The sequence below is a fragment of the Oryctolagus cuniculus genome, chromosome 21 (assembly GCF_964237555.1).
Source record: "Oryctolagus cuniculus chromosome 21, mOryCun1.1, whole genome shotgun sequence".
Lineage (NCBI taxonomy): Eukaryota > Metazoa > Chordata > Mammalia > Lagomorpha > Leporidae > Oryctolagus > Oryctolagus cuniculus.
In genome coordinates this window covers 5,428,498-5,452,402 of record NC_091452.1, presented here as the reverse complement: position 1 = coordinate 5,452,402, position 23,905 = coordinate 5,428,498, and the positions used below count along the sequence as shown (strand labels likewise).

General features: G+C 68.6%; 1 protein-coding gene across 37 annotated transcripts in view; it reads right to left on the bottom strand.

Moving 5' to 3' along the window:
* Positions 1-41: 41 nt before the first annotated feature.
* The window catches only part of NCOR2 (nuclear receptor corepressor 2), a 161,648-nt gene continuing 137,784 nt past the window's right edge, over positions 42-23,905 (bottom strand). For 15 of the 37 annotated variants that reach the window (XM_070066061.1, XM_070066057.1, XM_070066071.1 and 12 more), the window contains 25 exons: positions 20,320-20,484; positions 19,504-19,625; positions 18,895-19,027; positions 18,616-18,720; positions 18,362-18,465; positions 15,933-16,083; positions 14,114-14,254; positions 13,856-13,942; positions 13,128-13,426; positions 11,507-11,861; positions 10,458-10,679; positions 9,854-10,105; positions 9,399-9,548; positions 9,117-9,260; positions 8,819-9,026; positions 7,627-8,165; positions 6,646-6,795; positions 6,365-6,510; positions 5,734-5,927; positions 5,042-5,191; positions 4,492-4,640; positions 3,996-4,049; positions 2,055-2,279; positions 1,280-1,459; positions 42-998 (listed from right to left, as the gene is read on the bottom strand). In XM_070066061.1, coding sequence (XP_069922162.1) covers positions 835-998; positions 1,280-1,459; positions 2,055-2,279; positions 3,996-4,049; positions 4,492-4,640; positions 5,042-5,191; positions 5,734-5,927; positions 6,365-6,510; positions 6,646-6,795; positions 7,627-8,165; positions 8,819-9,026; positions 9,117-9,260; positions 9,399-9,548; positions 9,854-10,105; positions 10,458-10,679; positions 11,507-11,861; positions 13,128-13,426; positions 13,856-13,942; positions 14,114-14,254; positions 15,933-16,083; positions 18,362-18,465; positions 18,616-18,720; positions 18,895-19,027; positions 19,504-19,625; positions 20,320-20,484 — 4,589 coding nt within the window. In that variant the 3' untranslated portion in view covers positions 42-834. The remainder of the gene's footprint in view (positions 999-1,279; positions 1,460-2,054; positions 2,280-3,995; positions 4,050-4,491; positions 4,641-5,041; positions 5,192-5,733; positions 5,928-6,364; positions 6,511-6,645; positions 6,796-7,626; positions 8,166-8,818; positions 9,027-9,116; positions 9,261-9,398; positions 9,549-9,853; positions 10,106-10,457; positions 10,680-11,506; positions 11,862-13,127; positions 13,427-13,855; positions 13,943-14,113; positions 14,255-15,932; positions 16,084-18,361; positions 18,466-18,615; positions 18,721-18,894; positions 19,028-19,503; positions 19,626-20,319; positions 20,485-23,905) is intronic. The other 22 variants (XM_070066077.1, XM_070066087.1, XM_070066088.1 and 19 more) reach the window with 16 other exon arrangements.

The following is a 23,905-nucleotide window of genomic DNA, read 5'->3' as shown; positions in this document are numbered from 1 at the left end:
CCTGCCCGCCTGGCCGTCGGTAGAGAAGACACCGGGGGGACTCGAGTATAATTCGCTTTTTAATTAGAACCACGTGTGTAAATGACAGAATGCCACGGCCGTGCGCAGACGGCGGCCACGGAATACGCGTCCAATTCATTCTGCCAAGGGAGGGAGGGAGGCCGCGGGGGCTGGGGAGCCCCGCGGACGATGGGGTCACCGCCTGTCGCCTGCACGCGCCCCCTGAGCGGGAAGCAGAGACCGAAAGCGCAGCAGCAGTAATACTGGGCGAGTCCTTCCTCGCGGGAAACAGCTGAGTTAATTCATCGAAGGTATCAAAAATATACCCTGTAAACCAATACATCATGTACACCTGCTCCCTCCCACCGCCCGCCCACCTGGCCTGACTTGGTTCCCAGCAGTCTCAGGGGCTGGAGCAGCCCGCGGCGGGGAGGGGGGCCTGCAGGGCGCCTGTGTCCGTCTGTCCAGAGTGCTAAGCGGGACGGGAGGCGGGGGGAGGGGCGGGGCTGCCAGCCCGGTTTAGACTTTGGTTCCAGATGCGTTAAGGGGGGAGGCGGGGGCGTGGAGGTGCGTGGCCGTCCTGCTTTGGGTCCCTGGCCGCCCGGCCGCGCGCGCGGCCCCTGCTCTCCCCCCCCCTCCCGAGCACCAGGTAAGCATCCCCTGAGTAAGGTCACTGCACAGGGCCAGCCCGGGGCGGGGTCCCAGTTAAGGCTTCAGACAGGCAAGGATGCCAACTCTGCATGACGGATGGACGGATGCGCAGGCGCACTCGGGGGCTCCTTCCTCGGTGCGGGGGCCGCCCCTGCCGCCCCCGCCCCGTGCGTGGGGAGGGGGTCACTCGCTGTCGGAGAGCGTCTCGTACTGCGAGCAGAGCAGCGGCTTGGGCTCCTCGTCCCAGGCAGGGTGGGGGCCCGCAGGGAGGCCAGGCGGGGGCGGGGAGGCCATGACGCCCGCCTGCAGCCGCATGATCAGGGGGTTGTAGGGGAAGGGCGTGGAGCCTGCAGGGGGACAATCCCGTGAGCCGGTGGCCGAGCAGGCCCCACCAGGCCTGTCCCCGGGGGCTGGGCAGCACCCCCCCATCCTGGAGGCCCGCCCTGCCCTGCCCCACCCCGCCCACCTCCACGCCACATCTTCCCCAACACTCAGGAGAGAAGGCCCGAGCACGGCCGTGCCTGCCCCGCCCTACACCCCGGGGCCTTCCTGGACATCCCTGGTCACACCCCGTCCTCCCGAGTGGCTGGGAGCCAGGGTGTGCGTGGGCAGCCCTGCACGCACGCACCTGCCGACGAGGGCCGGTCCTCCCACACGCGGTTGGTGAGTGGCGTCCGGCGGTTACAGTCTCCCTCCGAGTGCACCGAGGAGACGGAGGGTGGCCGGTCCCCGGACGCCAGGCCCGGGGCCGGGGACTTGGCTTTTCGGCTGCTGGGTCGGCCAGAGAGCTTTGTCTTCCCGCTGCCCCCTGCAGGGGCACAAGGGGGAAGGGGCCGCGTTGCACCCCGCACACGGCCCCTGCACGGATGGGAGGTGGGGGCATCCTGCGGTGAGGGGGGGCGGGGTGGCAAGGAGGCCGAGACCTGGCCGCGAGCCTGGGACCCGGAGGGGTGGGCCTGACTGTCAGCCACCCACCCAGACCCCCGCTCAGCGTCCAGTTCGGACAACTGGGCCAAGACCGCTTTGCTCTGCTCCTGCTCAGGCACGGAGGCTGTGGCTGGGCCCGGGCGGCGGGCTGCTCTGCTCCCTGGCCCTGGGCCGGCCCTGGCTGCCGCGCCCTCCTCCTCCAGGGGCCTCCCCTCCAGCCTGGTCTCCCCCCAGGGAGACCCCAGCGGGCCAGGACGCGGGGGCTCAGCAGGGGCGGAGCGGGCAGCGGAGTGAGCGTTCTGAGGAAGCAGCAGCGTCTGGGGCCGCGTGGGCAGGGCCGGGACACTCGGGGGTGTCGGCCCGGAACGAACGTCAAACAGGCACAAAAACAGTCACAGGCTCCACAGAGGGACGCAGAGGAGAGGGGTGAGTGACACCGGGGGCGGGGACAGACGGGGCGGGCGGGGCCTGCAGACCTGGCGAGCCGAGCGCGTGGTCGCTCCGTCCGTCAGCAGTGGTTATGGGCATAGCAGCAGGCAGGCTGGCACTGGCATTCAGAGGGTTAAAAGCATGGGCGCTGAGTGGCGGGGGGTCGGCCCCCTGGTCATATTTACCCATGAGGGCCTTTCTAATAATGGCCTCCAGCCCCATGTTGGCGCTGGCATGCTCCTGCAGCGCCTGGCTCCTACAGGTCATAAGGCCTGGGAGAGAGACGGACACACAGACACACAGGGGCCGGGAGGGAGCCAGAGAGGAGGGGGAGAGAGGGCGGAGGCGGGAGGGGAGAGGAGAGGAGAGAAATTCACATGAGCACATTTCGCAAAGCAACGTTTCCTCCCCTCCCCCACTGTCCTGCAGGTGGTGACCGGGGTGGGGTAGGGGGCTTCTAACTGGGGCTCCAGAGCTCCAGGGAGGGCCAGAGCCCGTGCCCCCGCCTCCTCCTGACTGCCCTCCGCGTGGCCGTGGCCGTGGCCGTGGCCGCAGCCCCTGCACCCGCACCCAGCCGGGCTGTTTGCATTTGCTAACCTCAGGTGGCCTCAGGGCTCCTGTTTGGGGAAGGGTTGCTGGGAGACTGTTGGGCCAGAGCCCATGTCCAGCCGTGTCCCTAGGGGCTGGTGGGACTCACAGAGGCAGGGTGACCGGGGATGCACCCCCAGCTGCCCCTACACCGGATCTATCTCCTCTCTCCCGCCCCCCGCCCCACCCCACCCGGGAGGCAGTGGAGAAAGAGGCGCAGAGAGGGGACGTGAGGTGAAGGTGGCAGCCATGCAGTTACGTGCGTGCAGGGGACAGGGCAGAGCTAGAGACGCGTGCAGGCCGCCCCCGGCCCGGCCCGGCCCTGGCTGATGGGATCCATAGACGGGCGGCCCCTGGCGCCGCCCCTCCCCGCCAGGCTCGCTCTCCTCGTCTGTCTCCTCACTGCCCATTCTGCGGGCTGCAGCGCCGGGGTCACACCGCACTGTGCTCCCGAAACACCCCAGGGGCCCCAGGGCCAGCCTGCCCCGGGCTCCGACTCAGAGCCAGGACCAGGAGTGCCAGTCCACCCGCCTTCTGGGTTCCAAACCCGTGGCAGCCAGACACGGAGCAAAGTCTCCGCCACCTGTCAACAGCCCCCAAAAAAGCAGCCAGCTTCACCCGCGATGCCGCCCACTCGGGGAGCGGAAGCGAGGCCGCGGGCAGTCAGCTGTCGCGACGGCTGAGCCACCTGCCTGCCTGAGCTGGGCTTGGGCCCGAGCAGCCTCGCTCACAAAGAAAAGCAGGTGCCGCAGAATGGCACGCGGGCCTGGCAGGCGCACTGCGAAGGAACAGGGAAACTTCCCGGTGCCACCGCGAGAAAGTCTGCACACGCGTACACCTGGCTCTCGAGCGCCCACATCAAGGTCTCGACCATTCCGGAAACGCTCGTTTCTAACCACCTTCCTGTTTCGACCAAACTCGGTTCTTTCCGTAGCCTGAGGCTGTGTAGTTTCTGGGTGGACGGCTGCCCTGATGACCCCCCACCGAGGGACCTGGGTGAATGTCCCCAGGCCACGGTGCATCCGGGACCCAGGCCTGGAGTCCTGAGCACCACAGAGGTCAAGTTTCAGCTTAAAACCGCATGGGGAATTTTGTACTTGACTTAGCAAAAACAGACCAGCGATGTCCCCCCAGCTCCCGGTGAGAATTTGCAAGTGGAACCGATGCTCTCGATACAGTAGGGCCCACTCCCTGCTGGGACACGCCACTCTCCACCGAGGGCCCCAGCGAGGGCGCCGTGGCATCTGCCTCCGAGGAGGGGCTCCCTGCACGGCCACCGCCGCCGCCGCCTGCCTGCGGTCAGCTCTGGACCCATGCACAGCCAGGTGAGGCCCAGAGCAGGGCACCTATGGGTAGGAAGGGCCCCGGTCCCCACACAGAGGGCCGGGCGGCACGGTCACCTGCTCCGGTGATGGCGGGCATATTGAAGATCTCCGTCCCAGGCTGGCCGACATCTGGCGGGGAGGAGAGAGGGTGAGGCCAAAGCCCAGGGTCTCCCGTGCCCACCCAGCCCCCACGTGGCCCAGGCCAGGGGACCTGTTCTCCACAGACTCTGATGCAGGGGTGGGGCCTGAGACCCTGCACCTGCAGCCAGCTTCCGGCATGTGGCACTTAGCCAGCTCTAAGTGCTCTACAAGGGTCTCCCTCGGGTCCCGGAAGGAAAGAAGCCCCTGGGACCTGCAGAACAGGGGTCCCAAGGTCAGGGCCCCAGCTGCTCCTACATCTGCTGGCCGCCGTGCAGACGGGCGTGACACAGCATGTGGCGGGCACAAGCCCCAGTGTCGCTGGGTGCCCACCGCGGCGGGCGTTATTCTAGGCACGTCTGTGCCGGGGGCACCTATGGCAGGAGCAGCCAACAGACGCCCTGCGGCCCACTCGGCCCGGGCTTCCCCTTACTGTATTCCGGCTCGTTCCGGTTGTGGGTGTTCAGCTTCTTGTTGATCTCTTGCTTCTTGGACTTGACCATGGCGGAGTTGCTCTCAGTCAGCTTGCTGAAGAAGGCCGGCGGCTGGCTGGTGTTGCCAGGGGACTTGGAGCCCATCCTGCTGGGGGGTCATGCGCCCAGTCAGCTAGCCTGAGCTGCCTTAGCAACGCACCCACACCTGCCCCAAACCTCTTCTGCAGCCTGCCGGTCCTGGGACCCAGATAGGACACCCCGACACCCGTAAAGAACTCCAGAAACCAATACCAGGCTCCCATCACGGCTCCCTGGAGCTACTGGGCATGGCTCCCTCCAAGCCCCGCCCGGGTCCAGTCCACTCATCCCTCAGACCCCACCAGATGCCAGTGAGAGGGCTGAGCCCGAGGGAGGCTCCCAGCCCAGCGCCACCCCCCAGGCAGTGGACTGACAGGTCTGTCATCACCGGGCAGGGCCTCGAGCCCTGGACACCCCACACTAGAGCGGCGGGCTGAGGCCGAGCCTGCCAGGCCGGCATGGGGGAGGCACCTGGGCTCCGCCTGCTCCCCGTCCCGGTACAGCAGTGGGTACGCGGCGCTCCGTGGGCGGCCCGGCTCGGCCACGCCCTCCGGTGGGGACACCGGCTCCACGGCGTCCTCGCTGCTGCACAGGGCCGACGTCTTGTTTGGTTCTGGGGACCTGGGCAGAGAGGGGGCCCCGGCTGTGGTCAGGGCTCTCGCTCGAGGGGACGCCGCCGTGCGCCCAGCCAGGGTGGGGCAGGCTTTCCTGTGAGCGGCCAGACGGCTGATGCTCTGCACCGAAGACCACCCGAAGGCTTGCGCCCTGGGCGAGAACAGGTGGGGCGGGTCCAGGCCAAGGGCCAGCACGTCCTGCTGGGGGTTCTGATCGGGCCCCCGCCCCCGAAGACTTTCTGCCGACTGCCTGTGCCTGAGCTGCTGTCACACAGCCCACGGAGGGCCCCGGGGCAGCCTGGGCTGAGAGCACACTCGGGCTGGGAAGTGGCTCTCTGGCCACATGGCTTTGGCTCAAATCCCAACTCTGCATCCCAGTGGGAAGGGAATTCGCTTCTCCAGGCTTCAGTCTCTGCAACTGTGCAATGGGCACACAGCTGCCCCCACCTCCCGGGCCATGGCCAGAGGCGGAGACGGTGCCCACTGAGCCTGGCACCCTCCCAGCCCTCCAGGGTTGGCCCCGCAGGGAGCCCCTCAGCCCGCGCTCACCTCTTGCCCCCCTCGCTGTGCGGGGAGCCGCGGGCCGGTGGGCCGTGTTCTGGGGTTGGGAGGTAGAGGTCACTGGGCGTGCGGCGCAGGTCCAGGACGGGGCAGCTGGCCCCGGGGAAGGAGTAGAGGGGGGCGGGCAGGGGCGCGCTGAGCTGCTGCGGGTGGTGCCGTGTGTAGTCCTGCGTGATGACCTCCTGCAAGCCAGGGCGGGCGCAGGGTCAGGTGGCACCCTTCTAGAACCTTCCATGGGGCTGGGGCTAGACTAAGCTTTGGGGCTGGAACCCTGGCTTGGTTCCTGGCTTCTTGGGCCACTTGGGACCAGCCCACAGCCTTCTGGGCCTCGAGGTCCCCATGTGCAACAGGCTGGAGGCCTGGCCTCTGCAAGGGGCTGGACCACACCGGCCAGCTCCAGCCAGAGCCATTCTCAAATCATGGCGTCTCAGTGTTCTCGGGGCCGGGAGTCCCGGGCCGCATCCCAGGGTAGGGGACCATAGCTTGGACATCCGGGCCGAGACTCAGGGGTGCACCCTCCCTGCCCCCAAGTCCACGGGGCCCCTGTGAGCCCCCCCCCCCCCCCGCCTCCCCCAGGTCCAGTCTCTGCCCTGGGTGCCAAGATCAGAGAGGTAGTTACACTGATGTGCTGGGCCAGGGTGACGACCCGCTGGTGACCCTTGACCCCGGGGGTGGGCTGCAGCAGGGAGCTGGAAGAGGGCTGGCTCTCACGCAGTGGCCGCAGGTGCGGGAGGTGGGCGGCTTCCCCGCCGAGCTTCACGGGGCCTGCGGACGGGGCGGAGCCGGTCAGGGAAGAGCAGACAGCGGGCGGCACCCCAGCTCTGCCCTGTGAGCTGCGTGACCTCTGGGTGCCTCGGTCTTCCCATCTGCGCAATGGGGCAGCGACTCGGGGGAGGGTACCTGGCTGCTTGTGCCGCAGCTCCCCCTCCAGGTGGCTCTTGTCGAGCTCTTCCAGGTGCTTGGGGACCGCCTTGTCGTGGCTCAGGCTGGGCGAGCTCACGGGGCTCACGGGTTCCACCCCGTCAGGGCTGTAGCTGCCGCCATGGTAACCTGCAGCAGGTGGGGCCCATGGTCAGGAGCCGGGCCCATGGGTCCGAGGGATCCAAAGGGTCCAAGGGCCGGGGATGCCCCTCCCGGCCCCCCAAGGTGGGCTGGGAACCTGAGCTGGGGCTGGGATTTGGGCCTCTGCAGGGAGTCAGAGGCCCAGAGGGAGAGCGGGGCAGGCGCAGAGGCAGGGGCACGGACGGACGGGCGGACGGAGACAGGCCTGGGGTGAGCGAGGGTCGGATGCAGAGACACGGGAGCAGGAGAGCTGGAGGGGGCGCAGGGGTGGCAGGACAGAGCCGAGTGAGGGCGCTGGGGCGGGGTGGGCAGTGACACGCGGGCCCGGCCCCACCTGGGCCACAGCCTCAGGCCCCGTGTGCAGCAGGGACGCCGCCCCTCGTCCCAGGGCACGGGGCCTGGGCATGTCCAGTACGCCCTCCGCCAGAGCCAAGATGTGGGAGCGGGGTTCCCGTCCCCTCACTGCCCACCCGCCCCACCTCCTCCAAGTCAAACTTCAAGGGCAGGCGGCAGTGGCGGGCACGTGGCATCGCCCGAAGCCCTCGCGGCGCCACCCCCTGCTCGCGGAACCAAGGCTCGAGGGGCGGGGGAGGGGACTCAGAATCACAGATCCACTCGGTAAAGGGAAAAAAAAAATAAGGAAAAATCCCAAAACCAAATGAAAATGAAAGAAAACCACAGAACTCATGATGGGGCTGTGTGCGCGATGAGGCGGCGGCCGTGGCGGGGTCCCCGGCGCGTGCTCAGAACCACAAAGCGGGCGAAAACAAAACGGGGTGGTCTGGGAGGGCCTCGAGGGCGCGGGGCCGGGGGTCTTACCGTCGCGAGGGGACTCGGCGGCCAGCGAACCTCCTCCTCGCGGCCCGACATCGCGAGCAATTTGACGCATGATTATCGCGTCTATGAAGCTGGCCGCTGTCAGGGTGGTCTTACCCAGAGATCGGAGCTCCAGTTCCTGGATGGAAAAGGGTTTACTCTGAGTCTTTTCCCGGTGCAGGTCGGAGGCCGAGGCCGAGGCGGGCGGCGCCGCTGGGTCCGGGCTGGCGTGCTGGGGTGCGAGGCTCTTCGCCGGGGTGCGGGCGATGGCCGCGTGGCTGGAGCCGGGGGGCGCCAGGGGCCGGGGCTCGGAGCCCTTGCCGGGGGAGGAGGCGGGCTCGCGGGCTGGGGGCTTGGCGAGGAAGGTGTGGCCGGTGTCTGCGCGGGGCCGCTCGGGCCGGGCGCCCCGGGGGGCCTCCTTGGGCAGCAACACAGGCTCCACGAGGGTCGGGTAGGCCCCGTCCAGGGCGCCGCCCAGCGGGCAGTGCGTGGCGGGCGGGAATGTGGCAGCCGGGCGGACAGGCGAGGAGGTGGAGGTGGACCTGGTGGGGGGGGAGGGGAGGGTCAGGCAGCTGTGGGGCCCCTCCCTCACAGCAGCGCCCGCGGTCTGCCCCAGGCCTTGGACAAAGTCCACAGTTCCTTCTGCCCCCAGGGCCACGTGAGGCGAGGCCGGCTCTCGCCTCCTGGCTACCGCTCACTCGTTCATTCAGCCAGTCTTCCCCGCCCACCCCACCACTCCTTCATCACTCACTCATTCATTCACATACCTGGCCTGCCCCACCCCACTCATTCATTCATTCCACTGCCACTCCTTCATTCATTCACACACCCCCGGCTGCCCCACCCCATTCATCCGTTCGTGCAGCAGTGTCCCTACCCCATTCACTGGCTAACCCATTCCATTCATGATTCATCCCCCCCCCCCCCATTCACTCGCTCTCCTGTCTCCCCGCTCACTTCTATTTACCACATCCTCCCAAAGCTTTCCACCAGGCGCCTCCTGCTACGTGGGGGCAGCAGAGCCCTCACCCATCGGCCTGCTCCTCCACCCACCTGGCCACCCGGGTCTGCTGCCTCTGACCGCCGTCCAGCCCCCCCACCGCGGTGAGCCCCGCCTGCTCACTGAGTCCACTGGCCGCCAGCAACACCCGCGCCGCTCGCCCGGCCCCGCCCCCCGGGCCCCGCTGGTGCCAACCTGGCCCACCTCAGGACTGTGGGCGTGCTGGGCTCCCCGGAGGTGGCGGCGCCCTTCACGCCCGTGTTGTGCAGCACACTGGGCCTCTGCTGCAGGACGTCCTGGGTCCGGGGGGAGATGGGCGAGTGCTGGTGGGAGTGGGAGTGGGAGGCGGGGCGGCTGCTGCTGCCCCCACCCCCGCCGCCGCCGCCGCTGCTCTGCTCCGTACCTGGCGACAGGCTGCGGTGTCAGGGTGGGGCAGGCCTCACGCGGCCCGCGGGGACCCCGGGGCTCGGGGCGGGGGTCCCTGATGCCTCACCCGGTCTCCAGATGGGCGCGTGCTCCACCGTGGTGGTGGACGCGAGGATGGACTTCTCCCGCTCCCGCTCCCGGTCTCGTTCCCGCTCCCGCTCCCGCTCTGACGAGGCCGCGCTGGTTGCTTTAGTCAAGTGGGTGGGACCTCCTGGGAAATCCATCAACTAGGGGCTCAGCCCGGGGTCTGGGAGGGCCGCCCAGGGCCCCCCCCCCCAACCAGGCACCTGCTCGCTCGCTCCCAGCGCCCGCCTGCCTGCCCGCCCGCCCGCCCGGGCCGCAGCGCCACCTGGGGAGAGCGGGGAGCTGCTGTGCCGGCTGCTGAAGGGCTGGGGCGCGGCGGGGAGGTAGGCGAGGCGGTCCATGGCGGTGGCTGGCGTGCCCGGCGTCGGGGGCACCAGCACGGGCAGGTGTGGCACTTGGGACAGGTCGATGATACCTGTGGGGGGGTGGCGGTGTGCCCTCAGGAGGCCGGCTCAGCCAGCGTGGGCCCCTCCCCCTTGGGTCCCGGCCCGGGGAGGGGTTGCTCTCTAGCAGGCTGCCCCTGCACACCCTGGCCTGCTGGCTCTGCTTTCTGACGTCAACTAGTACTAGTTCTGACGCTAATTAGTACCGGGTGTGCACCACCATGCCGCCTCCCGTCGGGGAGCCCCGGACCCAGGCGGTTCCGACAGCCCGCGCCGTGCCCCCGCCGCCACCCCGGGCTGGCACCACGCACGCCTGCCGGCACCTCGGCGTGCCCACCTCGCGGGCCGGCAGCATAGCTGAGCGCCAGCGAGGGGTCGCGGGGAGTCAGGCCCCTCAGCATGTCGGCGCGCTGGGCCATGGCGGTGGCCGCGTTGTGGTGCATCTGCTGCGAGGTGATGTAGTCGTTGATGATGGTCTGGCGGTTCTCCAGCGCCGCCGTGTCGGGGTAGCCGCGGATGAGGTAGGGCGGGTACAGGTGCGGGTAGCTGGGGTTGGGGGCCAGGTGCCGGGGCAGGTAATACGCGGCAGCTGCGGTGGGGAGGTGGGGAAAACAGGGTCAGGCCGGGTGACGTCCCCGAGCTCCGCACCTGACAGCTCCCCAGGGCACACGGCAGAGTGGGGCAGAGACCCCGCAACACACAGGGGTGCCTCCCGGGCATGGCGGTTTTGTCCCAAGTTAGCACCAGCACCCGGAGCACCGCCATTCCCAGGGAGGCATCCTTCCGGGAAGGTCTGGACTCCCGCCCACCCCAGCTCTGTTACGTTCTGCAGGAAGCAGAGACCCCCAGGTATATGACCAGGTGTGACCCTCAGATTACAGAGAAACTGCCTCGGCTCCCTCCCCTCCAGGTACCCCCGCGGGGCCGGGGCTGCCAATCACCTGCGTCCAGAGGGATCCCGCGGGGAATGGAGGTGGGGTCGAAGGCCAGCGGGATGTGGCCCCGGTACAGGTCCATGCCGCTCACTCCCCGGAGCAGGTGCTCGTAGGGCGAGATGGGGTGGGCGTGGTGCTCGGGCACGGTGCTGTGCGGGGACTTGGCGAGCTCACGGGGCGTGGACGTCAGCTTCCGATCCTGGGACGCCTTGCTGGATGACAGGCTGCCTGTGGGCCGGGCCGAGGGGATGCGTTGGACTCGGTGGCCCAGCCAGCCCTGCCCCCAACGCAGGGACCCGGGGCGGCCGAGCTGGCGCCCACGGGAAGCCCCCTAAGGGTGCTTTGAGGGGAGGCCCCGGGGTCCCAAGGAGCAGGCCTTTTCATTCCCTTCATCTGCCTCTACGCTCACTCTCTAGAATGACCGGCTTGTTTTCGCTTTCTAGTTCTTTCTTAAAAACCCGTGCGTTCTCTGTTTATCCCCTCGCTCGATCACAAAACCTTTATGCAGCCCCCCACGCAGTGAGCGGAGTTCTGAGAGCCGGGGTCGCCCCTGCAAACGACCCCCACAGCGCTGACATCAGCTGCGGGAGACGGGGCACAAAGCAGCCAGCGAGTGAGCAGGGAGTGGGCGGAGACCGGAGACGCCAGCCTTGGGCAGGAGGGCGTGGGGGTGAAGGCAACCAGTTAGCCAATGGCAGGGGAGCGGGGGAGGGGGCCCGAGCCAAGGTCCCCGGGAAAGACCCAGCTGCCCGAGGCTGAGCCGAGAGTGAGGAGGAAGAGGAGCCGGCAGACCGGGAAGCAGAGGCCAAGGGCTCGGCCAGGAAAGGGCGGGTTTGCTTCTAAGTGCAGAGAGAAGGAATAATGAAAATGTTTACAGTGAGGGTCCTGCAGCCATGCGGGAGCCGGGTCAGGACCTGGGGGTCGGGGCGGGGAGGCAGGGACTCAAGAACCCCCAGGTCAGGCAGGTGGGCGGGGGCGGCAGCAGCCTCCGGCTCCCAGCCAGCAAGGCACCTTCCTCGGGCCGGTGCCCGCACCCCAGCCCCCAGCCCGCTCACCCTCCTGCAGGCGCGGCGTGGGTTCCCGCGTGGTCACAGGGGAGCCCCGCGGCAGGTGGCTGGCGAAGGGCGCCCCGTGGTCCTCGTAGGTCAGGGGGCTCTGCCGCGGCTTGCCCAGCTCGGGCACGATGACCGGAGCCCCGCGGGTGATGGAGCCACCCGCGCCGCCGACAGCCGCGGGCCGGCTCTTGAGGCTGTCATCGTAGCAGGCGCGCTCCAGGGCCCGCGCGTCGGCCATGGCGTCCAGCGGGTGCACGGCAGGGAACGTCCGGCCGGGGCTGCCGATGATGGAGCGCACGTCGTGCTTCTTGGAGCCAGTGGAGGACGCGCCGGTGTCGTACTTGAGCGGGGTGCCCTGCGGGACAAGGCTGTGAGCTCGGAGCCCCGGTTTTCAGTTTTCAGGGAGCGGCCTCTTGGGCCACATGGGGCAGACAGAGAGGGTGCACTTGTCCCTGGAGGCCCCCAGAGCTGCCTGGGGGCTGCCGAGAGGGGCAGAAGGGTCAGCAGTCAGCTCTTCCCGGGGCAGGCAAAGCCCCCCCCCCCGCCCCGGCTACTGTAGCGCCCTCTGCAGCCCACCCTGCGGCAGCCATCCCAGGGCCTCAGCTCTGGCTCGCTCACTGGCCGAAGGGCAGCTGCAGAGATGAGGGTCATGGCAAAGGCTGGGAACTAAGTGGCCACGCCCCCGACCCTGTCCCAGCCGCCAGGGAGACACTGGGCATGGTGCCCGCAGCTCGGCCCGAGCTACTGGGAAGCATCGGAGTTGCAAAGGAAGGAAGCTGCCCTGATGCTTGCAAAGAATGTTCTAGCCACCCAGCCGGTCCCATCCTGGACACACAGTGGACACATGGATGCTCGCTCCTTGATGGCTGTGCTACCTGGACTTCCTGCTGCCTCCATCTCCCTTGTTGTAGGCCCCGCCCCTCATGGCCACAACCTGCTGGGGAGGGCTCCAGCCTCCATCCTGCCCACGCCAGGCCCCGTGGCCCCCGGGCAGCTCTGGGGAGGGCTCCAGCCTCCATCCTGCCCACGCCAGGCCCCATGGCCCCCGGGCAGCTCTGGGGAGGGCTCCAGCCTCCATCCTGCCCACGCCAGGCCCCATGGCCCCCGGGCAGCTCTGGGGAGGGCTCCAGCCTCCATCCTGCCCACGCCAGGCCCCATGGCCCCCGGGCAGCTCTGGGGAGGGCTCCAGCCTCCATCCTGCCCACGCCAGGCCCCATGGCCCCCGGGCAGCTCTGGGGAGGGCTCCAGCCTCCATCCTGCCCACGCCAGGCCCCTGTGGCCCCTGGGCAGCTCCTTGGCTGTCAGAGCAATCCTCCACCGCTGGGCCGGGCCTCTTGAGAGCTGCAGCCCCCGGGTTTAACCTAAGCCCCTAAGAAGCTGCGGATTTTAGGGACTGACGGCTGCTGCCAGCCGGCTCGCTGAGCCTGTCTGCTGGCCCGTGAGATGGGAACGGAACAAGAAACAGAGGCTGAGGCAGGCAGCACCTGACCCACCTGCCTCCCCGGGCCTGGACACTGGCTGCTGGGGACGCCCCTCACGGGGCCTCACGAGATCTCGGGCTGGAGCGCACGGCCTCGGGCCTCATCTCCCTGCAGCCGCCTTGCCCGGGTGGGGTATGCACCTGCGTGATGGAGCCCTCCTTGAGCGGCCGCGGGGCCAGGGGCAGCTCGGGCGTGCGCCGTAGCTCCTCGCGTGGGATCTCGTGGATGGAGCGGCCGGCCTCCTTGACGGTGGCCACCAGGCCCTCGGCGGCCGGCTTCAGCTTCAGAGGGCCCAGCGCCTCCAGGGGCCGGGGCTTGTAGGCCTCGGCCAGGTCCCGTGGCGGTGGCGGCGGGGGCGGGGGCGTGCCCTCGCGCTTCAGGAGCTTGGCCTCGCGACGCAGGTAGTCCTCCTGGGCCTCCACGTAGGAGCGCGGGATCCCTGGCGGCACACGGGGAAGACAGGGCCCGGCCGTCAGCTCCCCCGCTGCCCCGCCCAGCCCAAGGCCAGGGATTCGGAGCGCAGAGCCTCGCCCGCCCTCTCTGCCCCTGTGGTGTTAAACATCGCCCAAAAGGAGACCATTCGTTAGCGACAAGCGCCTGGCCTAGCGGTCAGCAGCCAGTGAGCCAGGCAGGCAGGCAACAGGGGCGAGGAGCCGAGGGTGACCTGGCCTCTGTGAGCCTCCTGCCACCGGCACCTGCCTCGGGCGGACAGAGGCCCTGGCTGAGCTCAGGTGCGCTGCAGGGCAGGGGCGGTGGAGGGGCTCTCACATGCCTGCCGCTCCATGCCCGCACCGCACCCGTCCCCAGGGCATCCTGGGCGTCTCCCCGCCTCCGCCCACGGCTCCCGGCACAGGGCAGGGGTGGGTACCTTGCGTGATGGAGCCACGGATGTGGTGCTGCTCTTTCAGGTGGTGGGGGCTGTGGCGCTCAGGTGGGATGGCGCGGCCCATGAGACCTGGGGGGGAAGCCCAGGGCGTCACCCCGTGGCCCCCGTCCCACCTCCCGACCCCAGGGTGCCTCAGCCAACGCAGCCCCAGCCAGGTCCTCAGCCGGGCCACCCGCTCCATCTAGGGGAACTTCCCTCTCCACCGTGGTGACCAGGCGAGCAGGGGCCAGGGACATGTACCCTCGATGCTGGCCGAGGAGATGGCTCTGGCGACCCGGCCCTCCATCATGTCGTAGGTGCGCTTGGGGGCGGCCGGCTCGTGGGGAGGGCCCGAGCTGCTCCTGCCGTCCTCTCTGGAGACCTGGGATGCAGACATGCCACCTGGAAAGCAGGCGGACACAAGGTGACCACGTGCAGGGGCCTGGGACCGCAGGAGCCACAGGCAGGCGGCCTGGTCACAAGGCCCCACGGGCCAGGCAGCTGAGGCCCCCTGATCCCTACCCCTGGGGGGCCCCAAGGGCTGTGACCCAGCAGGAGGGAGTGACCAGCTCCGAGGAGCGCCCAGCAGCGGCAGGTGTGTGCCTGTGAACACCTGTAGTGCCCACCTGGGATGTGACCAGGCATGGGTACAACAGTGAGGGTGTGTGGGTGTGTGTGCGCCTACCCAGAGGACAAAGCTGGCTCCACACACATGTGTCTCTGAGTACCTGGTGGCCCACGGCTCTGCCTGGCCACGCATTGGCATGCCAAGGCTGCGCATGGACACGCACTTGTGCGTGGGAAGGCGAAGGCGCACCCGGCAGGCGGCACGCAGGCAGGGTGTGCCCTGGGGGAGGGGCCCGGCTCACTGCCCCCTGCCAACAGGCAGCCCGGAGAAGGCATAGGCTGGGTGTCCCCCGTCAGGCTGGGAGATCCTCCAGGGGACTGTCCCTGCCCCTGCCCTAACTTGGAAGGGCGACCAGGTTAACAGGGCTCTGGGTTTCTGCACCAGTGACCATGGCGGCTGCGGGCCGTGTGCCGCCGCCCTAAACCATCTCCCAGTCCACTGCGGACACTGAAGCACCAGGAGGTCTCAGAAGCCTGGGCAGCAACAGCACCGGGAACGCCGAGCGGCAGGTGCAGGCGGCCTGGCGCCCCCAGCTCCTGCCGCCCACGGAGGCCACGTGGCCCCAGCAGCACACGGGCACTTAAAAGCCCCTGGATAAACCCATTTCTCAGATGATCAACTTCAGGCCTGCAGCAGGGTCCCGAGCTGTGACTGCGCCCAGTGCTCTGGACACAAGTCCCCGCCCAGCACAGGGCTCCCTGCCAGCCCTGAGGGCACGCTGCTGCCAGGGTCCCGGACCTGGGCCGCAGGACGGGGGGTGGGCACTGTCCGGGCCCCAGCACAGCCTTGACCTCCACACCCAGGCCCGCTCTTCCCCAGAACTCGGCTCCCGCAATGTGGGCCTCGCAGGGCCCCGGACTCTGGGTGCAGAGGTGGCGGGGTCACTCTGGCCAGCGCCCTCTCTCTGGTGGTGAGCCTTGGCTTCGGCCCTGGCCCTCAGCCACCCACCACACTGGCAGTGGGGCCCGCACAAGTCTCTCCTGCACTGCCAAGAGCTGGGTGGGGGTGGGAGGCCGCTGCCTCTCTGACCGGGCTTCCCGCTGTCCTCGGTCCCACCCCGCCGTATGCCAAGCACCCTCCACCCTGACCCTCGGCTTCCTCTGGTGACCACACAGAACCATGGCACGTGGCCACCCCTCAGCCTGCTCATCTGTGAAAGCAGTGAAAACCGCCGTCCTAGCTCCCGACCACGACGGCAGAGGCGCCGACTCCCCCAGGCTCGCCTGCCGCTCGCCGCCACTTTCTGGGGGCTCTGTCGACTGGCCCCAGACCCACCAGCGCCTGTGGCGTCCAGGACAAGCCTGGCGGGAGGCAACAGGGGTCCAGGACTCGGCATTAGCAAGGGGACTTCCAGTCTGCGTCTCGCGGGGGCGTCATCTGTCTCAGCCCCTGCTGTGGCCCCAGCTGCGGGCATCGGCCGGACAATCGGCTTCCTCCCGAGTCGCCACTCACCCTCGTAGGACAGCACGTGGCCCTTCTTGCCCTCGTAGATGACATGGGCCTTGGGCGGGCCGTCCTCCCGGGCGCGCTCCAGCCGGCTGGGGCTGTCTTCCCCGATGATCCTAGTGATGGTGCCCTTGTACAGGACGTCGGCCGGCGTGCCCTGTGGGGACGTGGGGTGAGCTGCAGGCCCTGAGACCCCCACCCCTGCCCAGGGCCGGGCTCTCCTGAGGCCTAGGCCAATAGGGAAACTGAGCAGTCAGGCCCCTCCCCCAGAGCCCCGTGAAAGGCAGGGCAGAGCCTGGAGTGTGGACCCTCGGGTGCACAGAACAGCACGGGGTGGAGGGAGGGGCACGGGGCCCAGCTCCTGCACCCAGGATGTGTCACCCGTCACAACTTTGGTTTCCAGGAGGAGGAGGGATGCCCCACCTCAGGGCAGCTAGTCTCACACGCTGACATCCAGAGCCACCAGAGAGACTCAGTCCACGCCTCCCATCCCCACCCCACCGCAAGGGTGACAGCCGTGTCCCCTGGGGGCAAAACCACCCCAACGGGGAACCACTGCTGGAAGTGAGCCCCCCGCTGGGGGCCGTCACACGAGCTTCACTGTGCTTCGCTGCTGCTGCCACCCCCTGCCCCGCGCCCGAGTCCACACGGCAGCAAGTGCAGTGGCCGAGTGGGCAGCTCAGGGGCACCTGGCACAGACCAGATGGCCACAGGTGCTGGCGTCCACTTCTCCAGAGTCCAGGAGCAGACCAGTGACACGAGCCCTATGGCGTGCCAGGCCCTGGCAGGGGACCCGAGTCTCCCGCCAGACTGGCTGGTGGCTGTGGGGGCGGGGTAGCCCCGGCCGGCCCTGGTACCCATCACAGACCCTGCTTTGATGGGAGAGCAGGAGCCTGGCGCCCTCAGCTCGGGCGGCGTTGCCAGTCTCTGCGTCTCCCCTGGTGGGAGGTGGGGGTGCCAGCCCGGGGCAGCCGTGCAGGCCCCCGCCCGGGAGACGAACACTGCAGGTCCACGGCAGGACCACATGTGCAGGGGGGACACAAGCGGCCGACAGGCTGGCCCCGCGCGTGGAGGACGGGGGCTCCTGGCTGTGAAACCGAAGGCGTGCGCTCTGAGCTGCTCTCCCTGGCCCACAGGCCGGCGGCGCCTGAGGGAGCCCCACAGACAGGGAGCGGGGACTCGGTGTGGCCCTGCGGGCAGCGCCCACTCTGTCTGCGTGTGTGATGCAGGCTCTGGTCCCATCACGACCCAGCAGAGCAGCTTCAGGAGGACATGGGACCCCAGAAACCTGGAATCCAGCAATTCCGGAACATTCTCCCGGAACACGCCTGCCAAAGGGCAGGGCTGCCCCTCCCTCACCGACGCGGGCAGTGATCCTGCCCCCAGCATCTGCTCCCAGCGCGCAGCCAGGCTGCCTTCCGGATCGCCGATCTCAGAGCGCTAAGGGCCGCCTCCATGGCCGGAGCTGAGGCTTCCTGGGTCCCAAATATCTCAGCGTGGACGTCCTGTTGCCTGAACCCTACACTCACCACACACACGTGCCTACGTGAGCATGTACTCAGCACACATGCATGTGCACACGTGTCTGAGCGTGTACTCACCACAGTGCATGCCTGTGCACACGTGTCTGAGTGCGTACCCACCACACGTGCATGCGTGGTGCCTGTGCACACGTGTCTGAGCGTGTACTCACCACAGTGCATGCCTGTGCACACATGTCTGAGAGCATACACTCACCACATGTGCATGCATGTGTGCCTGTGCACACGTGTCTGAGCGCATACTCACCACACGTGCACACGTGTCTGTGCGTAGCCACCACACGTGCACCGTGTCTGAGAGCGTACACTCACCACACGTGCATGTGTGTGCACATGTATCTGAGTGCGTACCCACATGTGCATGTGTGGTGCCTGTGCACACACGTCTGAGCGTGTACTCACCACAGTGCATGCGTGTGTGCCTGTGCACACGTGTCTGAGTGCGTACACTCACCACACGTGCACGTGTCTGAGCGTGTACAGGCTCCCACCCTCTGCACGCTCATGCTAGGGGCAGACACAGCTGGCACCAGGCCCTGGGCCTCCGCTGCTCAGCCTGCGCCCTTGCTGTTCCCAGAGGCCTCCTGGCCACTTGTTCCTCTCTTCCTGCTGGCCACAGCCACATCCACTCCTGGAGATCTGCCCTGGAGGCCCAGGCACTGAGTCCTGGAGATACACTCGCATGGAAGGGCCACCCTGCTCTGCTGTCACCTGTCACCTACCCACCAGCTCCCCGTGGGCAGTGTCCAAGCACTGGGCTCTGTGCCGACTGCACGGCCACAGTGAAGCGATGTCAACCCTGGGGCTGGGCCACGTGGTGGCCTTGAAGGCAAGGAAGCCGGCCTGGCCTGGTGCTGGCCCCCCGTCCCCACGCCGCCCTCACCGGCCACCTACGTGGGTGATGGAGCCGCGGTAGCTGATGGTGCTCTCGGGGGGCACACGGGGGCCAGGGATGCCTTTGGTGATGCTTCCACCAGGAACGGAGCCCAGAGCCGTGCCTGGAAGACACGAGACGCAGGCCTGAGGCCGCCTGTGCTCCCTCCCTGAGGGGCCCCCGGCCCTGCTGCTCGGCAGGTCCTGGGGAGGGACCCACTCCCACCCCGACTGTGCAGAGCACAGGAGCAGATGCTGGGGCCTCAGGCACTCACCTCTCAGCACAGACGTCTCCTGTGCCGTGGGCACCCCCAGGCTCTCGGGCGGCCCGGCCTGGCCCCGTGGGGACAGCTGCTCCTGCTTCACCGCACTGAAGGGCGCTGAGGACCGGCGAGAGGTGAGCCCCGACGGAGCCCCGGGGCAGGCACGCGTCGGGGTGGGGTGGCCCCACCCAACGCCAGGGGCCGCAGCCTCCCCCATCCAGGCCAGGGTCCCTCCCCCAGCCCCAATGCCAACAGCCAGCGCCTCCAGGTGGGCAGGGCCCACATCCTTACCCAGCTTCTTGGGGTCCATGGCGAGTGGCAGCCCCATGGTGATGGGGCCGACGGGGGCCTTGGCGTGCTCAGAGTAGGGGACGTGCAGCTGCACCGACATTCCCTGCAGGGCGGGGGCTGGGGTCACAGGGGCCTGGCCAGAGCAGCAAGATGCGTGGGCCTCAGCCCTACTGCCCGGCTCTGTGACCGTGGGGATCCAGGCCCGTGCTGGGCCAAGGGCCCCTCCCATGCCAAGGGGTGGTCGTGGCCTGCATGGCTGAAGGGACAGGGGGCACAGAGGGGAGCTGGGGGAGGGGCTGGCAGCTGGGGACCCAGCGCCCACCACCTGCCGGCTGTCCTGCTGACCCCTCTGGGCCTGCAGCAGCCACACTTGCATTTCACAGAGGGGAAAACCAAGGCACAGCGAGGTCCAGCGACCCACTGGCCCCGCAGTGAGACCACCCAGGAACAAGGCCCTCGGCCCTGAGGGGGCTTAGACCCAGCAGCACATAACAGAGGGGACGTGGGCCCCAGCGCTCCACCGCCCCACCCCAGACAGACAGGAAGAGCATGTCCCCAGAGGGGCAGGGGTGCTCCCGGGGCCGCCCTCCCCTGGGAGATGGCCCCCACCTGTCTCTCGAGGACGCTGGGGTGCTTGGTGGAGGAGATGAGGGGCGGCGGGTTGGAGATGGCAGGTGGGCGTGGCAGGACGGGCCGGGCGTTGTCGTGGAGGCCCAGGGGCAGTGGGTGACCTGCGGGGCACACAGCTGTCATCGGGGGCCTCACACCACCTCTGCCCCCGCTGGACACCCCGGGCCATTTGCACGGCTACCGTCCTCACGAGCCCCGCTGCTCCTGCCCTAAGCCTCCCCTGCCCCCGCTGGCTGTCCTGGCCCTGTTCCCACCTGGACCCTGATGGGTCTCCCTGTTCCCCACCAAGAACCAAAGGCATCTTGTTCAGTCTGAGGGTTCACGGCCTCCCACGGCTGCCCGCTGGCCCCCGACGTGGTGGTCAGAGCCACTGGCCTGGCGCCCGCTGGGCTCTGAGCTTGGGCCACAGTAGCCCGAGCTGGTTTCTCGGTGTCACCTCCTCACTCCTGCGTCTGTATCTGGGCACAAGTCGTCCACCCAGCTCCCTCCCTGGTGCCCCTCGGCCAAAGCCCAGCCAGCCTCTGCCGAAGTCGAGGCGGGGTCCACCCCAGCCATGCCAGGGCCGCCCACTGGCTGGCTCCACCCCCACCCCCACCCCCGCCTGTTATCCGGCTCTGAGCCACCAGCGGAACACAGAGCCCTCCAGGCCCGCCCCTCACCCGCTCAGTCCCTCCCACGGCCCCGCCCCCAGCCCTCTGCTGGGCAGGCTGTGCTACCCATGGTTCCGAGCTGGGCAAACAGTCGGTGCCTGGTGTCGTGCACTGGGTGGCCCAGCGTGGCAGCTGCGCTACTCACCGGGGGGCGCGTAGGAGAAGGCCGAGGGGTCCGGGGCGTGTGGTGAGGCCTTGATCAGCTCACGCGGGGGCACGGGGAAAGGCAGGCCTGATGCCCAGCACGGGGGCTCGGCAGGAAGCTTCTGGCCCTCGGCCGCAAAGGCTGGGAAGAACGCAGGCTTCTCGGCTGAGGACGGGAGATGGGCGCTGAGGCCAGGCTGGGCCGCGGCCCCTACCACGCGCTGCTTGGCGTGCGTGTGCGTCTTGGGGAGGGGCTAGCGGCTCTCGCCAGCCAAGGAGGGCCTGGCCCAGCACTAAGGGAGCAGCAGAGGGTGGCCCGGGGCCCGCCGCCACCTGGCTTTCTCGGCGTTTGGGGCTGCGGTGTAGTCACCGCTGTCTGCCCGTCTACACCCGGCAGAGCCGACAGACGTGGCCTGGCCCTCCACAGAACACGTGCACGAGCCGCGCCGTCCACGTGAAGGCTGCGGTTTGCTGACCGAGGAGGAGGGGTATAGAGGCGGCCGGAGTGGCCACAAGCCCACATGCTCCGATAGCAGGGACCCCAGCAGCGGCCTCTGTTCACAGAACACCTGCTCGGGGCCAGGCCGTGTGCCAAGCACCAGAGCAGCCCCACCGAGCCTCTCACAAGCTGTGCACAGACAAGTGCTGCGCCCACCTATCAGACGGCAGACTGAGGCCAGGCGCACTCAGGGACCTACCCGAGGTGCTCAGGACACGTGGCAGGACACGTGACAGTCAGCACTGGACCGTGTGTGGCCGTTTAGAAGGCACAGAGGCCATGAGAGACGACACTCTCCTGGGCCTCCAGCTCCACGCAGCCCAAACGCGCTAGCTCACGCCATCCCCGCGGCAGCCCGCGGGGCCTGAAGGGTCGGCCTCCTCTCGCAGACGGCAAAGCTGAGTCTGGACGGGCTAAGCCAGTTGGTTGAAGGCCCCAGCCAGCGAGAGGCAGGTGGGAGCTTCCCACCAGGGCAGCTGGGCTATGGACCACAGCCTTGACCTGTTAACCCAAGGCAGCGAGGCAACAGCTGATGCTGGATTCTCAGCCTGGGGCCCCTGCACAAGCCACCAGGGCCCCGGGGCTCAGGAGGTGGCTCAGTTCTGTCACATGGTGGCCCCTGCCAGCCTCCTGCCAGCTCTGAACCTCTCCCTGAGGACCACCCCCTGCGGTGGGGGAGGGGAAAACTGGCTCAGAGGTGGGGCAACGACAGAGGACGGGAGTGGCAGGCGGTCCTCTCCTGGATGGCCCAAGGCGGCTCTGGGTTGATTAGTGATGCCTGCTGTGGGCACAGCAGCTGGTAGTGGAGGCCTGTGTGCTGCAGTCTCCATTTCTCTCCCACGAGAGACTAAGCGTACACCCAACCCGTCCCCTGGCGAGGCTGACAGCCTGCAGGAGTGACGTGGCATGGCGACTCTTCATTCTCAGCTGCCCCTAGCGGAGGCGTCCCCACAGGGCCTGCCTCAGGCCAGGAAATTCCACACACTCCATGGACTTGGCTCGCCCAGCAGCCCAGCCCGGTGTGCACCTCGGCGGCTTTCTCCTGCTCAGCCTGGAGAGCCGGGCTGGGGGCGGAGCAGGGAAACTTGGGGCTAGGCCAGGCCGGGCGGGCAGCCGAGAGCCTGGAGAGACAACCTGTTCCTCCAGCTGGGCCCGGGGGGGGCCCGAGGGACCGGCTTGGCCGAGCTGCCGCACGCAGGCGCCAGGGCCAGGGAGGCCCGCCCACTTCCCGAGACCAGAGAGGTAGTGCTGGGTGTCAGGTTCCCATGAGGCCCCAGGGCAGCTGCCTGTGGGCCAGACTGTGAGAAAGGCACGCGGTGCCTGAGGCCAGGTGCACCATCCCTGTGGGGAGCGAATCCAGACGCCAATGGGCGGGGAGCCAGTCCCAGATGCCCAGATGCCGCTGGCTGGAGGCTGCCTCTCCCCCAGGGCAGGGCCTGCACCCTGGCCTAGCAGGCCTCTGCCGGCCCCATGTGGCTCCGGCCCTGCTCAGAACAGAAACCAGCCCTCTGGGCCCCCGGACTGGTGCCGAACACTGAACGCTGCAGTGGCTCCCGCGCACCCCAACCCTACACAGCCTTTGTCACAGGGAGACACCCGTCCTCGCCGGGCCCCTGCAGCTTTGCTTCCGAAGTGATCTGCTCTTCCCGCCCCACCTCCACAGCCACTGGCCAAGTCCAGGCTGCCGCTACCTTCGCCGGAAGCTGTGGCCAGGGGTTCTCCCAAGATGTCAATCACACGCCACGTCCAACCTCCCAGGAAGCACACTGAGTTCCAACCCCACCAGCAGCACCCAGGACAAAACGCACTCTCCTGAGGCCTAGGAAGCCGACACACGCAGTCCCACTGCCCTCTGACCCCATTCCTCGGTCCCCTCCCCCTGCCCGCGACTCCTCACGCTCCCCAAGCCTGGTCCCACCCCAGGGAAAGCTGCAAGGTCCGTGGCTGTCTCCCCCTGCCCTCTGCGGAGTCGCTGCCCTGAGGCCCCCAGCACTGCCGGTCACACTTCCTTCCCTGGGTGAGCCCAGCTCTCCCCTCGCCTCCCCTGTACAGCACACACAACAGGCCCTCCTCCTCCCACTGCCCGGCGCAGCACGTGGCCGTCACAGCTGCCCACCGATTGCCCTGGCCCAGGGGCCTCTGCTGGCCCTGCCCACTGGCCCTGCACTCTGGCCCTGCCCCCAGGAGGCCTCCAGACTTTCCAACAGCAGGTGCAGGTGGCTGCAGAGGTGGGGTGGGCGAGGGGTCTCCAGGCCTCACCTCAGGGCCAGCTGGCTTCCTAGAGACGGAGGTGACAACCGTGGTGTGGGGAGGGCACTGCGGCCACCTGTCCTGGGCTGTGCTGCTTGCGGGACCCATCTGGGTCCTGCTGCCCGAGACCCCTGGAGCCACCAGTAAGAGCCTGGGCTGGCCCAGGGGGAGGCTCGGGGCACCATTCCCAGCACCTGTGACGGTCAGTGCGGCAGCCACCCGGGCTGGTCTGGGAAAGTGCCTCCTGGGGACACAGGCTACATCTCCTAGCCACAGCTGCAACAGGGCAGGGAGCGCTCCCGCCGGTGCCCCAGTGAGCCTGGCCCGCAACACGGAGAGACCGCGGCCCTGACGCTTTGCTGCCGGCCGGGCCAGGGTCCCGAGCTCACACGCAGCCTGGAATCGGGTACCGAGCTCACGCGCGGTAGGGAGTCGGGTCTCGAGCTCACGCGGCCTGGAGTTGGGGTCTCAAGCTCTCGTGCGGCCTGGAGTCGGGTCCCAAGCTCACACGGCCTGGAGTCGGGTCCCGAGCTCACACGGCCTGGAGTCGGGTCCCGAGCTCACATGCAGCCTGGAGTCGGGGTCCTGAGCTCACACGCGGCCTGGAGTCGGGGTCCCGAGCTCACGCGGCCTGGAGTCGGGTCCCGAGCTCACGCGGCCTGGAGTCGGGTCCCGAGCTCACCCACGGCGGGGAGTCGGGGTCCCGAGCTCACGCGGCCTGGAGTCGGGTCCCGAGCTCACCCACGGCGGGGAGTCGGGGTCCCGAGCTCACGCGGCCTGGAGTCGGGTCCCGAGCTCACCCACGGCGGGGAGTCGGGGTCCCGAGCTCACGTGCGGC